The 15381-nt window shown below is 38.7% G+C and overlaps 2 protein-coding genes across 3 annotated transcripts in view; both read right to left on the bottom strand.

Moving 5' to 3' along the window:
• inavab (innate immunity activator b) overlaps positions 1 to 2369 on the bottom strand; it is a 30500-nt gene extending 28131 nt beyond the window's left edge. Inside the window, exon 1 of one of the 2 annotated variants that reach the window (XM_036151445.1) lies at positions 2069 to 2369. The gene's annotated coding sequence lies outside the window, so the exon portion shown is untranslated. The remainder of the gene's footprint in view (positions 1 to 2068) is intronic. The other variant, XM_036151443.1, reaches the window with a different exon arrangement.
• A 10081-nt stretch (positions 2370 to 12450) lies between these two features.
• gpr25 (G protein-coupled receptor 25) lies at positions 12451 to 14475 on the bottom strand. Its single transcript, XM_012881071.3, has one exon. It carries the CDS (start codon positions 14168 to 14170, stop codon positions 12920 to 12922), a length of 1251 nt encoding a protein of 416 aa, XP_012736525.3. The 5' UTR covers positions 14171 to 14475; the 3' UTR covers positions 12451 to 12919.
• Positions 14476 to 15381: the final 906 nt, after the last annotated feature.

Here is a 15381-nt window from a genome sequence, read left to right as displayed (position 1 = left end):
GATAGCCTGACTAATTAACTCGCTAAATCCACATTCTGTTCGTCTTACTCTATGGAGAACTTGTAGAATAGGCCACTCTGAGACAGCATTTTATCAGATACTTCTCACGTTCTGCACGTTGAATACACATTACTAAACTCAGGAGGAAGGTACAGAGTTTTCCTCTGGAAACACAAACGGTACAAGCATTCAGTAACCCCAATAAGCAACTAGTACAAGATGAACAGACAAATTATACATTTTTCATTAACCAGTCTGGTTCTGTGATAATTTATTCTCTTTCAGCCAGAAGGATACTAAATTTGGCACTGTCTTTGCAGTTTTCAATTAACCTTTTTATAACCAACTTTTTAATTAACTGTCTTTATTGAAAAGCCTGTTTTTATACGAATTACTGTTTTTCTATCTATGTGAAGTTACGGGTGAGTGCAGTGGTCGCTGGTGCAGTAAAACTCTGTCCAAGGCAAAGTTCTCCGAAGGGAGACGGACGAACAGAGAACTCTTGACTTTGAGAGCGCCAAAAAGTGCTGCATCAAGCACTCAAAAACTAACATTTACATTTGCCGGTGTTTATGCCGTATGCTTGCTTAAGTCTATGTATCGAAAACAACAACAAACTGCTAGCAATTGATTGTTCCAGTTGTAATATTAGCAGATGCACAATACATTGAATGGCTGTCGTCGTCATAGTTTTTTTTAATACTCAATACTGGACTCACAATATATTTGGCTGTTATATTTAAAATGCAATACATTAACGATTTCTATATAATCGATATAATATGCCACTGATTCCCATACCTTCTGTAAGGAATTTAGTGAAGGTGATGCCAAAGCCTACAGAGGGTCAGAGAAACTCTGATAATGTAAATAAAGTCCCATGCCAAGCAATTTTTCACCACTAGGTGGAGCTTGAGCGCTGTCTGCAGACCAAAACAAGATGTGTCTCAAGCCACGCCTCTCTCTACCGCTTGTATCCCATTTACAAAGGATAAAAACACAGCACAACAGCATTACCTTTCAGAGGAACATGTCTAGTGAAAAAGTAAGTAACCCATAACTTTATAATGCTGTTAGCAAGAGAATGGGCGTGCTCTCCGTCATTTTGTGCCTGGGCAGTGGCATTTTATGAGCAGGAAGGGGCTAAGCCCTGAGTGGCAGCTGTTCACGTGCATGTACGTGTCCCAGCAATGTAAACAAGAGATTGGAGAACCACAAAGAAAGACAATGTGTGAGGTTTAACCATAGTCCATCTGAAAAGACACATTTAGTTCTTCACAAAACTATTTTTAGTTCTATCTAAAATAATGAAAATTTCACCTATAGCTCCTTTAAGTGAAGCAGTAAAAAGGAAACAGTGTTGTTTTTTTACGGTTTAGCACGAATGTCCAGCAAACACAACTGTATTTTATAAATTGCTTGCATCAAGAATGGTTTCCTGACAGAGCAGCAGAAGTGATGACTTAAATGGTATGGGACTATAAAAAGCAAAACATAGCTATGTAGATGTGAAAATGTCTAACCTCTGAATAACAAGTTTCATACTAAAAACACCTATTTTTCCTTCTTTCCATATCATTCTCTTTGGGAAACAACCTTTTAAATATAGTTAATGGAGCTGATAAGCGTGACAGTATTTCACTGATATGCTGTCACGTTTATCAGCTTTGCAAACTGTTATCTAGAAAACTGACTGGTATGAAGACCAGACTCTGGGATGACCCTTTTGTTTTTATACCAACTTGTCAGATGATGCCAGTCAAATTTCCTTTTGATCCCAGGATAACCCTCAAAGAACAGACCACCAGCCTAATCAGAGAAGCCACGAATGTACATAATGTAATCAGTCAGCTGCTGTTGGGCCGCAGCTTTAAAGAGCTTATCAAAGTTTACGGTACACCTTTAAGAACATTCCCCCCATCCAAAAGAAAAGAAAAGAAAAAAACGTCAACGTTTTCCTTTAAGTTACCACCATCCACGGAAAGCGTAATGGCTTTAACTAGCGTTTCAAACAAACAAAAAAAAATAAAAAATAAAATATGAACAGTGAAAACTTTTTTCCTCTTACCGCTGTAGCCAGTTAGCTTGCTAGCATCGCCCCTCAGCTACATCCATACAGTCCGCGCTCCATTGGCTGCTCGCATCCTCCCAGATTTCCCTTTCTGCTTTACAAGTTTCTATTTAACAATGCAACAAAAGCATTAAGAAAAAAAATCTCCGAGTGTCTATTTCAGCCCAAATTCCTAAAAACTGCGAAACCTCCCCAAGCTTTAAGCTAAATCCAGTCCCCAAACGCAGCCGTTGTTGAATAAGAAACTCCACGAGCTCAGTAAAGTAAAGCAATGCAGTGTTGCCTTCACGTACGGTCGAAAACGAGCAACAATCAACAAGCATTCACCCGACTGCTCTGTTTTGATCGGAATGATATGATCACGCGGCAAAATAACTGGTTGGAAATAAAAGGGAAACCAACCACATCCACGCACATTTACTATAAAAAAGATCCCCGTAAAGTTTTATTATTTATATTCCTTCGCTTGAGTGGGGTTTGTTTCTGAGTTGCAGTCCAAGTGTAAATAACAAGCAAACAAGAAGAAAACACGATTATAATCTGGTTCATGGTTACTTGACCACCTGATAGAGCTTTAATAGGCCTGCATCTTTTTTTTCTCCTTTTTTTTACCAGCCGGCGAGAAATTACTGGTTTATCGTGAGCTTGTGAACGCCCCACAGGTTCGTCGGTGGCGTGGGCAGTATCCCAAAGAGTGCCTCGAATGCCTCAATGTTTTAAATGATCAAATAGATTGAGTTGTATATTTGATTCCCATTGACATTGTACTCCCTTTTAAAGTCCTACTTCTTAAAGTCAGAATTTCGACAGCCATTATTTAAACGTTCAACATTATAATTTGGGACACAGATATAACAAAGTAAAAATATTTAAAACAACAATTTAGACTTTTAGTGATAAGTATGAGACCAAAAGAATTTGAGGAGGAAAACGAATGTCTCATTTTGAATTTTGTATTATTTCCTAATTTGAGTTGAGATTTACACTTTGTCATTTTTACCAAATGTCATAATTAAAAATTATGGCACCGAAAGTCATTCTCATGAGAGCATAAGAGAATTTCACAGAAAACGCACATGATGTGATGTTATGCAATAATGACATGATGTGTAAATGATGCATTAATGAACTTTATGAAAACATCCCCAAACAACAAACCCTTTAATGCACCGGGACTGTGTTTTTCAGCCCATCCGCTAGAGGTCAGCATAGCATTACAGGGACCTTCAGTCGTGGCTTTTGCTACCATCCACATGGACCATGGTTTGTCACTGTGATTAAATCCACGATTAAAAATAAAGAATTAACAGGAGTAGTGGACAGGGATTTGTAAAAACAAAACAAACAGAAACAATTTCCAAAAAATAAATAATATAAACAAAGGATAGTTGTAATGTATTTATTGGTATAGCTTACAGAATTTGTTTTGTAAATATATTGAACGTCACAAAAGAATTAACAAAACATGTGGTGCTTTGTTACTGCCAAATGTACTTTCTTATAACAAATCTCTTGCATATTTTCACATTTAAGCTGTTTTAGATGCAAAACCTCAGTAAATATGACCTTTTATAAGTGTTGGCTACACATGCATTTTGAAACTGACATATTGGTAATGTGTCATTCAAAGGGCTACCAATGCTAAACTATGAACTAGAAGAATGAGAATTCACCCTAACTCTATGTAAAATAAACACATTTTAATGCTTTATTTTAGATAGTAATTTTTAAATCTATATAAATACAAGTGGGTTTATAAAGGAAGAGCAACAGAATGAAATACTATTTTAGACGCAGCTCACTGGTGGTTTGGACTATTTGTAGAACAAGCTCAGGCACCTCATGTGGTCCTTGAGGACTACCTGGTGCCCGCAGGCACTGTGTAGGTTACTTATCAGAGTCTAGAATACTTGTTTTTTAAATCATGCAAAATTCATGAATTCTGGATTAAGATAAAAAAAAAAACATAATGATGACACCAAAGTCAGAAGGAGGAGGTTTCCTTCCATTCAGTCTTTTTTTTTTTAATAATGATGATGATGATGATGGTAAAAACAGCTTAATGCTTTAAGGAACAGACATAAAAAAACATCAATTACATAATCCATGTATGTTAGAGGAAAAAACAATAAAGTGAACACTGGAGTATAGATATGATGGAAAAAAAGTGTGATTAAGTGTGAATAATGTATAAAATACACCACAAACCGTTCATACTGGGAAGTAAAATAAAAATTATAGCACCTTTAGTATGTGTGGTATATTTAAAAATCTTCCTCTACAAAAATGATCTGTATCGTAGTAGTGTCAATATGACACATCTGATGTCACACCAACACTATTCTAAGTTACTGTAGACATACACGTTATCTTGCATTGCCGGGGTTTCACATATTCTTCCTTACAGTTGCGGAGTAAAGCGGACCCCCCTGGTCCCCCACCGTCTGTGCCACCGCTGGCCTCGTTTTTGTGTTTCTTGGGTTTCAGCTGAGTCTGCACGGATCAAATGCCGCTCAAGCAGGCTCGAGCTGAAGTTGTAAAGAACTAGGAAACCACATCAAGTTGTTTCATTTATTGGCTGCACCGTTGGTAAGATTGCAGTGTGAATGCTCTGCATCTTTGTGGTTTAACTGTGAAAAATGAATGCATGGTGCCAGCGACAGAATTGAGGACAGCTATTGTTGGAGCCCTGGCAACTTTGCAGAAGAATTTCAACAAGCCGGCTGACATTTTTCTTTTCGATCAACTAAATCTTTTGAAAGCACACTTGCTTGAGGAAAGCAATGACCAGAAGCAACTAAAAAGAACCTATGGGTTAAAAGTAAGAAGCAGAAACAGCAAGGAATCATCAAGTTGGCTAAATAGACTTATTAAATAAAAAATCCAGAATACTATAGGAGACAGAGGACTCTTATGCACAGAGAAGACAGACTACAAAGCTATCATTTGATTCGAACCAATTATTTAATATCATATTTAAAATTATCTGATTTAACTTTGTTAAGGCACTGACAAGACTCTGACTTAAGAAATTAAACATTTATTTGTGTTTTTGGCCTTTGGTCATATTAACATTTTAAATTTTAAATAGCTTCTGTGTTGGATGGGGATTCCCCCAGAAACCTTGGGCTATAGGGTACACTAAACCAAAATCAGGTAGGTAAACCACAATTTTGACAAACAAATAAAGAAAATCTTGATATTCCTCAGTATTTGGCTCAGATACTGAGTTTTCAACTTGTGATCTACAAATTACCAGTAAAAGAAACTTTTGACCCCGGTTGACTAGACTACATGTGGGTGGGATCTGGAACTGTGGTAGACAGGTTCAGATCTTATTTGGCACACTGAAACTGCTTTGTGTCAATTAGCAGTAAAAAAAAAAAAGATAAAAAATCATAGTGAGCAAACATTATACTTGGGGTTCAGCTATGGGGTAAGATAACTGCCATTATGAACATATGCGTAGGTGTCTGAATTTGTAAATGTACATAAATAAATGTGAATAAATTCAAGATTTGTATTTGTTCCATGTCAACTCATACACGTGACAGCAGATGTTTCATCAGATGCTTCATCTGTGAGAATACAAGTTTAGAAGTTATGAATATAAGTTACAAAGTTACATCTTCGTAACAATACATACAAGTACAAAACGCAACTTTATGGGTACAAAATTACAAATGTACGAGTACAAATCAGAAATTTGTAGTACAAATCTACAATCCATGTATTTTTGCCAGTTTTTTCCCTGCCATTCACTATATGCACGCGCGAAAGCAACAACAAAAAAACGCGTGTTAACGTCAAATAAACATACAAGCAAAATATAGAAAAATAAAGAAGAAGAAGAATAAAACTGAATTTGAATCTCATTACTGCCACCAACTGGTAAGGAGTATAAAAGATTCACTAGGGGTTGAAGATCCGTACTCATAAATAGGACATTTCTCAAATGGTCGTACAAGAAGAGTGTAAACTAAAATGGCAACAACCGCAATACTAATCATTTTGGAAGATGACGACGTCCCTGGAGCCTCATTTCAACATGCTTCAATCGAGAAACACGGCCTAGAATGGCTTAATCGTTGGTGGAAATGTAGAGGGCTCAAAATTAATGGAAACAAAGCAGTATTAGTAGAAAGGTGGAAGAGGCTGTCCTCTCCTCTCCTCTCTCACAATGGATTAGACCTAATGAGGAAACCCGCCGAATTTGCGTAGAATTACAGCTAATACTAAGAAATAAAAAAATATTATTACAGGACTATGTTTTAAATTTGTATAGGGCTTAAATTATTGCAAAAAACATAAAATTTAAAACAGAGAGTCCCACTCTCACACCAAATGGACACAATCGTCAAATCTCGAGTCACTCGAGGAGATACCAATGCAGAGGTGTTTTGTTGTTGCCATAATATGTCTGTTGAGGCAAGCGTTAACACTGTTTGTACGACCACAAGATGGCTTCGACGCATGCGGCTGCGCTGTTCTAAATGTAGTCATTTGACGTCATTTGAGGAATGCCCTATTTGTGATTTGTACTTGTTTGTATTGTTGCAAAGTTGTAACTTTGTTGCTGGTATTCCTAACTTCTAAGCTTGCATTCTCACAGACGAGACATCTGATGTCACATGTATGTATGAGTTGACAACAAGGAACAAATACAAATCTAAAATGTATTCATGTTTATTGACTTACATTTACAAATTTAAATGCCTACGCATATGTTGTAATCGACAGTTATTTTACCCCATATTACTCAAGGCTCTCTCTTTGGGGTCGTTTTATTCCAACATGCTTCTTTAGCCCGGACAAAATCTACCATCTATGGTTTTAAAATGTTGAGATTCATCAAACAACTGCCTCTAAATATGGGATTCTGGTATTTCTTAATGTGGCAGACGTTAAGAAAGTACCCCTATAAAGGACAAATGAAAAAAACAAAACAATACTGACATAAATAAATGAATACAGAAATATATAAATAACAAAAAAATGATGCAACTCATTAATTGTCTTTTCTTCGTTTATATTAATGTGTTAAAAATATTATGCGCATGAAGTCTGACTCTTGTAGGAAAGAGGAATCACCAACAAGCCTTAAATCACGTGTCACCTGTGGTATCAAGGTTTAATATTTTTATTCTTTTCTTCATGACCTGTCATCTACCACTACCTTCTTATCTTCTGCTGTTTTGCCTGTCCCTGCTTTCTACGGTTCGCTTGTTATCGTACCTACCTGCGCCACTGTGGCCTACTGCGGGAGTTAGGGAGTTCGTCCTGTAACTGGCGGGTTGCCGGTTTGATCCCCTGCTTCGACCGTCTCAGTCTCTGTGTCCTTGGGCAACCCGAATTGCCTGCTGGCGGTGGTCATAGAACCCGGTGGCACCGACGTATGGCAGCCTGGCCTCTGTCAGTCATCGCCAGGGCAGCTGTGGCTACTAACATGGCTCACCACCGTCAGGGTGTGAATGGGTGAATGACTGAACTGTAGTGTAAAGCACTTTGGGGCCGTCTGACTAGTTAAAGCGCTATACAAGTACAAGCCATTTACCATTTATCTTCGGTGAATCATTACCTCCCCCAGCCTATATTTAGTCGTCCTTTTTGCCTGACTTGCATCATTGCCCTACTGTCTTCTTGGGTCTATGGTGCAGGTAGGTCTTAAGAAATTAGTATATCTTTTTATGGATAATTTTATCTCCTGTAATTTAATTGAAAATGTTTCATTTAATGTATTTTGTGATGGTTTGAATAATTACACGGTGTGTGGCCTGTTCATTTTGATGACTGAAAGAAAATCCAAAATACAATTTCCAAGAATATACAATTTTTACATTTGACAAAAAAATAAATGAATTAATCACTAAATATATTCAGAAATGTTAGCTTATTGAAAAGTACCGCTATGTTCAGTACAGTAGGCACACCCAAAACCAATTCTCAGAATGCAAAATTAGCTTTCATCTGTAAAGACCGGTTTGGACCACATAGCAACAAACCGCATGCTGGCACTGGTGCTGGTTCAGGACTGGCTAAGCAAACAGAATAGGACAGTTATAGATTATGTGAAGCAGATACGTTTGTGTGCAGCAGCTCTTGAAACACTTCCTGCCTTTTGAATCTCTTGGGCAATTCTCTCAAGGCTGCATGCGTTTCTTTTTTTACTTAACTTTCCATTAAGATGCTTCTGTATATCACTGAGTGAACAACCAGCTTCTTTAACCATGACTTTGTGGCATTCCCGCCAGGCAACTTTCAAATATGTGTTATTTCTCCTACCCTGATCCTATAATATATGTGTTAAAGTACTTATTTAAACTAGTCTTATATAGTATTAACATTTTCTGAAAAGCTGACCTCGGGTTTTATTTGTTGTTAGGCACGATCATCAAAACTTCACCTCTGTTACGCATGACACGGTGAGAAACTGTAGAAAGAGCAGTTGGATGGAAATGTCATTTAGCGAGGTGAGTTCAAGTTCACACACATAAGATCAGAAGTGATGTCGCAGTGAACTTAGATTCCAGATATGAGTAAAGTGCAGACACGGAGCAGAGGGCACCAAGAACACTGTGGGAAAAATACAAATTGATCGTCTCACAATTGACATGCATAGAAACAGGCAGCTGAAGCATAAGGAAACTTTGATAAGATGTAAGAGTCAGTTTCTCACCTTTCATTTTGTAAGTGTCACATTGTCAGAACAGTCATAGGATTCTCATAGGGATTTATTTTAATCTGAAAAAACTTTCACCCGACCCTCCACCACCACCACCCCTCCAAATGTCACATAACATGTAAAAAAATGTAATTGACTTAACATTTTATGTTGCAAAGGAAACAAGTCCTGTGCTTGTAAGTGTTTTGTATGCAGATCATAATGTTATGTTTTGTATATCAGGTATAGACATAACACCACACAAATATACTGTATTGTGAGTTCAGCTGTTAAAGTTAGATCGACATTTTCCTTTCATGAAGGCGATAATTGTCAGACCCTGAACCTGACCTGATGAAACTCAACCAGTCAGAGCCAGATTAAATAATACAAAAAAAGGAGATAATTATAATAAATAAAAAGTCTGTTTTTGCATTAATGCATTTTCCGTCTTCTGCTCAGTTAACAGAAACTAGTGCGCTCGAGCTGGATGTTAAACTTGACATCAGCGGTAACTGGCAGTGCCCCTGCAGTGTGAGAGTGTGAATGCAAAGGTTGCCAACGGCTCTCATATTACAACTGAAACCATGGCAATAAATTTGCAAGCTGCACAGCTCTTTGTAAAACAAAGCAGCAAAATTTCCCTCATTTTAACAATTTCATTGTATCTGATCTGTAGCTTTCTGTCAAAATCAAGCAGAAGTTTGTTTCAAGGAAGATCAACATTTACTGCATGAAATGTTTCTTTTCTTTTTTTATGTGTACAAGTTGTAGATGAGAGCTCCTGATTGGACGTATATAGTCATGTGCGTGCCAGGTACCAACTAATAAACAAGTGTGGTTTCTTTTCTTCCTGTCAGTGAAAAAGCTGTAACAAAACAACAACAATCGGACCCGTTGTAGAGCAGGATAGCATTTGTAGCTGTGTGGCAAACAAAGATGGTCGGCTACTTGTCGAAGCAGGAAACTGGGAATTTCCTGACCTTGCGACCAAAGGCTGGCATCTAACTTGGTTCTCTCTGTTATGAAACTCTTTGATTCATTCTGCACCACACCACTGAAAAAGCAGTGGGCATGTTTGAACATTTGAACTTTCTAGTACATGAACTTCTCTTTCATAATCGGGCAAATACGGGCCGATTCTGAGAAGCTACCTTTTAGCGTTGAGAGAAGTCTCGTGTGTGTGTGTGTGTGTGAATGCATGTTCAGTCGTACAGCAAGCTCTCAAAGTGGTGAACCTGTGGACTTCCTCTCAGGAGACCTCACAGCTGACAGATGTGTTTCTATAAAGTAAAACAGAATAAATTCATGCAGAATTTGTCACTCGGGGGGATTTTGCTGTCTGTCCACAATGGTCTCATGAGCCAATTCACAAAGAGGTAGAGTTTTACTGAGCCATCAGAAACTATTTATACCTGTTTCATTATTTATTTTTTTACATTAACTGACCTTACAGACGCAGTCTAAAATAAATTTGAGTAAAGGCATCTTTAAAACAACACACTGTATACATGTTTGCAGAAATTTCTGTAATCAACAAATATTATAAACCTCTAAAAATAAGTATTTGTCGCAATGGCTGTCAGATTTGAGCTGAGGCGAATCAGATTTCCTCTGTTCATCCTTGAGATGCTCCTGCAGTTTGATCGGAGTCAACCTGTGGTAAACCTAGTTGACTGGACATTATTTGGAGGTGCGAGACACTCGTTGGGAGAAGGTCTCACAGCTAATGGTGCATATCAGAGCAGAAACCAAATAATGAAGTCAAAGGAACCCTCTGTGGACCTCAGACTGTGTCAAAGCACGGACCCCGGGGGAAGTATGCTAGACGCTATATACGGGCGACTTTGAACATGCCGTGATCTCCGTTATTTGGAAATAGAAGAAGTTAGGAGGTTAGGACCCTCCTTGGATCTGGACATCTGCCAAAAATATGGCGGCGGCAGCAGGATGCTGCTATGTTATTTATCTGTGGCAGGAAGTGGGCGACCAGTCCGCATAGAAGGTAAGACAAACAGCATCTAGATATAGAGAGATTGTCTTAGAAAAACCTGCCTCAGAGGGCTCTGCGGCTCGGACTAAGACAATAATGCACTTTCAAACAAAACAAGGACCTCAAGACATAACAAGGGATGGCTTTAGTTGGCTCCCTACGTGGGCATGAAAAAGTAAAAAACAAAACAAAAAAAAAACAACGTATAGGCATGCAAAGCACGGGAGACTCAAGTAAAAACGTATAGACGAAATATAAAGTGTGAAAATATTTGTATACAATTAGAAAGAATTTAAAGAGGAGGACATAAATATAGGCAATGGCAAAAACTCTCTTTTACCTTTAAAGAAAATCATAAATAATTTGTTAATAGGTAAGTCAACTGCTCTTTAGGACAACATTTTAAATCAACTTCCTTGATTGAATTTTAGTGAGAAACAACCAAACAAACAGAAAAACTGAATTGAAACTTGTTGTTTCCTGTTGTGATCGACTGCATTGCTTCCACGCCGTCTCGTCAACTTGTTTTCAAACCATTATTTATCCTTTTTTTGTTTGTTTATGACACCTTTTCTCTCGTGTGATGGCAGGAAATCTTCACCGCCTCGAACAAAATACTTTACATCGAACCCCCCCTGCGTTTACCTGTCCTTTGGATGCACTTTGTATTGTGAAGGACACAGTACACAACATGGGTCCCCGCTGTGCGCAGAGTTCACACGGTGAACATGTCACATGAAAACCTAGGGCACAAAAAAATAAAAATAAAAACCTCAGGGGGTGGTCAAGACACTGTGGTTTTTTGTACTGTTTTTTTTTTTTTTTCAAAGAAAATTTGAGAAATGAAGTGCGCTGCTATTCGAGGGAAGCACAATGCGCCTTATCTTCGAAGCACACATTTTAAAATTGAGCATGTGACGATAATCCTAAATTGCGACAGACCTTTGTGGTCTCTTGGCAATTGTTTAAAGTGACTTTATCTTTTGTGCAGTAGGAAGACGCCTCTGTAAAACATGTCTGAGTCGATTTCGCAACTAGCGTTCTCTGTTCTGTATTTACAGTTTATCTGAACGATATGCTGGCAAATCTGAAGAGGTGAAATATGAATATAGAAGATTGAATATTCCTAATTTGGTTATTATCGCTATCACTTAATTATGATCGAATAACTGTACCATAAAAAAATATGACCAGATTTGCAGCTTTTGGGGCGATATGAAACCGAATGTTTCTGCTTTGATGGTTTTGTGTATCATGTACTCCAAATGTCAGGGCTGCTGCTGACTGGTTGAAAGCACCTTGCTGACAACAGATTTGTTGTCACTGAAAACCTGATTATATATGTTTAAAATGTGTCAATTTTATATTTTTTCCCAGTTATATCTAAAAGATATGTATTACAGCTGATATATTTGCTTAACTGTAAGCAAAAGTGGTTGACCTGGTGCATTTAGAAATATTATCTGTTTATAACCAAATTTCACATTACTTAAAACATGATAGTAATACAAATCAAACTATGTAGTCAGATTTAGTTAACCTGTGTAAACCAGGGATTATTGTAGCTTTCTGAATGCCCTATAGTTTAATTAAAAGTGTTTATCTGAGTGAACCTGCAGCTATAAAAATGGAAAAACTTAGATTTTTTTTTAAACCAAACATTTATTCACACATTTTATTTCAAAGAAATACTGAATTTTACATAACAAAATGACTGCTAAAAAAAAAAAAAATCCAAAATGACAACAAACTTAAAATTCACCGTAAGAATAAGAAATGCTTATAAGTCCGAACAAATTTTAATTTATGACAAGTAATTACTGTTAGATTAATGCTAAAATGAAAAAAAAAACAAAAAACTAAAAAACTAAACAGAAACAAAAGACAGCCACATTCTGCATTACAGTCCAGCATTAGCAGTATAAACAGCATTTTTTTTTAGATGAGGAAGTAAAAAGAAAAGCATCCGAATGAGAAAAAAAAAACTGTACAATGAAATCCTTCAGAAGAAGAAATAACAAAAAGACGGCTTATTTACTATCCTACTGTAATCCATCTGGGCTCTATATTACAAAAGCAGCACAAATGTCGTTGAGAAGGACATAAAACATGCTTGTCAGATAGATCTAAGGGAAGTGTAAAACAATGACTTTACCACCTCCAGACTAACAGAAGGCAACGATCCGTTCTCCTCCTACAGGGACATCTTAAGCTGGGTTCGCCCACCACTCGTCGCAAAGCTCTCAGAGGTGCCGAGGTTGGAGAAGGAAGCTGAGGAGTTGAAGCTCTGCAGCACCCTCGTCTTCCCGATGCAGTTTTTGAACAGGAACTGAGCCCGTCGCCTGAAGTGGTGGTCCAGGAAGAAGTAGATGAAAGGGTTCAGGCAGCTGTTGAAGAAAGCCAGGCAGCAGGAGATGATGTACCCGAGGTCCACCCATTCTGTGGTTTCACAGCTGAGACTCGTGTTGGAGAGACGGGAAATTATTTTGATGCACTTGAAAGTGTTGTAGGGCAGCCAGGACACGACGAACGCCACGATGATGCAGAGGACCATCTTCATGGAGTGTCGGCGGCGCACCTCGGCTCGGGCGTTGCCAGCGGCGACGCAGTGCCTGTTGAGGTGCATGATGATGGTCCCGTAGCAGAGCATGATGATCAGCACCGGGAAGACGAACGTGAGGAACGCCATGGTCAGATTCATGCCCAGGAAGAACACTGTAGTGTCGTCTTCGTGACAGATCTGACCGTTTATAGACGGCGCCAGGTTCCGGTAGACCAGGGAGGGAATGCCAAGGAAGAGGGAGACAATCCAAAGGGCAGCGCAGGTAATGCGAATGCACTGACTACTCCGAAGGTACCTTGAATCCATCATCCTCACTATAGCCAGGTAGCGATCAATGCTCATGCAGGTGAGAAAGAAGATGTTGGAGAAGCGGTTTACAGAGATGATGTAGCTGCTCAGCTTGCACAGAAGGTTACTGAGAATCCCAAAGTACCAGCAGTTGTTCTGGCTGGCGGCGATGGCCCAAAGAGGCAGCGTCAAGACGAAGATCAGGTCGGCCAGGGCCAGGTTCACAACGAAGGTGTCCACCAGGCGACCCCCTCTTTTGCCTTTGCTTCCCACCACCACGATCACCAAGATGTTACCGCAGAATCCAGTGAAGAATATCAGGTAATACAACACGGGCAGGAAAATGTGGGAGCCGTACATGCCTGAGTCAGAACACTCCAATGAGTGATTTGACCAGGAGTAAGACGAGTTTTCAAATAGGAGGTCATCATAATAGACATAAGTCTGATCTTCGTCCTGCATGCTGAGGGGTGATGGAGAGGCTGTGCTGTGCAGAGAGGTGTCTGATCTAACCTTCTGAGTGTACTGGCACTCGATATTATGGGTGCAAACCACAGAGAAAAACAGATCCTTTTTCAGTTCTCTTCCTCTCATACCGTCACAACTGTCTTCCTTTATCTGTCTGACTTAACTTCCTCTTATGGGCTTTTCTCATGTAGATGAAGGTTTGCTGATTTGAAATGAACATGTAATTTGGAACTTGAGAAGCATCACTGACAGACTGTGAGGAAGCTACGATGAATCTTTTGCATTTCAGAAAACAAAACTATAGACCTTTTCATGTGCTTTTCTGCGAATGCTTTCAAAACACTTCTTCTCGGATGCCATGTTGCCTGGGTCAGGTGACTTATCATCATTTAACATAAGAGATCGTTATGTTTGCCCCTGAAAGTTTTCAGCTTCATCATCTCCTACATTTCTCTGACCAGTAGAGGGCAGGTTAGTTTTACGTCTTTCAGCATGTTTTCATCTTTTTGTGCTTAGTTTTTACCTCTTCTTCTCCACTCTTACATACAGTATGCTAGCCCTCAAAGGGATTTTAGATTAGATAAAATCTTCAAATGTATCTGCAAAAATTAGTTAGAAGACAACCTATTGTATAATTGTTCAACAATATATCAACTTTTTGGGGAATCAGTGTGTATAAGATGATCTCCTATACACACCTAAAAATTATAATTAACAATATTTTAAAACTTTCACGTTAAGTTGCTCTTCCACAGGCGGTCTGACTGAACCTGCCAGGCTGGCATGTAAAATGTTAGATGCTATACTAGCTTTTCACAATTGTTGCAAAGTTTTTTTTTTAATTTTATTTTATGTTTTATAACCAACCTGCTCTTGCTGCATGCTTTATAGTTTCATGACAAAGTTCTGTGACAACATGGGTGTGTAGGGCTCCTGGATTCATAAGTATTTGTCATCTAAATTTACAAAAAGAGCTGTGAGATGCAGCTGAAGTTTTTATTTTTTGTGTGTTTAACTAGTCCGACGACCCCAAAGCGCTTTACACTACAATCAGTCATTCACACATTCACACCCTGACGGTGGTGAGTTATATTAGTAGCTACAGCAGTCCTGGGGCAGACTGACAGAGGCGAGGCTGCCATACATCAGCGCTATAGACTAGAACCCTGGAAGAAAACCTACTAGGAGCTGCAAAAGGCTTGGTACTGGGGTGAATGTTCACCTTCCAGCAGGACAACAACCCTAAACATGCAACAAGAGTCGGAGTGGCCCAGTCAAAGTCCAGACGTGAAACCATTGGAGAATCTGTTGCAAGACTTGAAAATTGCTATTCACAG

The sequence above is a fragment of the Fundulus heteroclitus genome, chromosome 20, assembly GCF_011125445.2.
Source record: "Fundulus heteroclitus isolate FHET01 chromosome 20, MU-UCD_Fhet_4.1, whole genome shotgun sequence".
In the NCBI taxonomy this organism is placed as follows: Eukaryota; Metazoa; Chordata; class Actinopteri; order Cyprinodontiformes; family Fundulidae; genus Fundulus; species Fundulus heteroclitus.
The sequence above is the reverse complement of the archived record's forward strand: the minus strand, read 5'-3'. Positions and strand labels throughout refer to the sequence as shown.

What these genes read in the sequence shown, in the direction of transcription:
- gpr25 (XM_012881071.3), bottom strand. Translation starts at nt 14,170, where the DNA reads ATGAGAGGAAGAGAACTGAAAAAGGATCTGTTTTTCTCTGTGGTTTGC.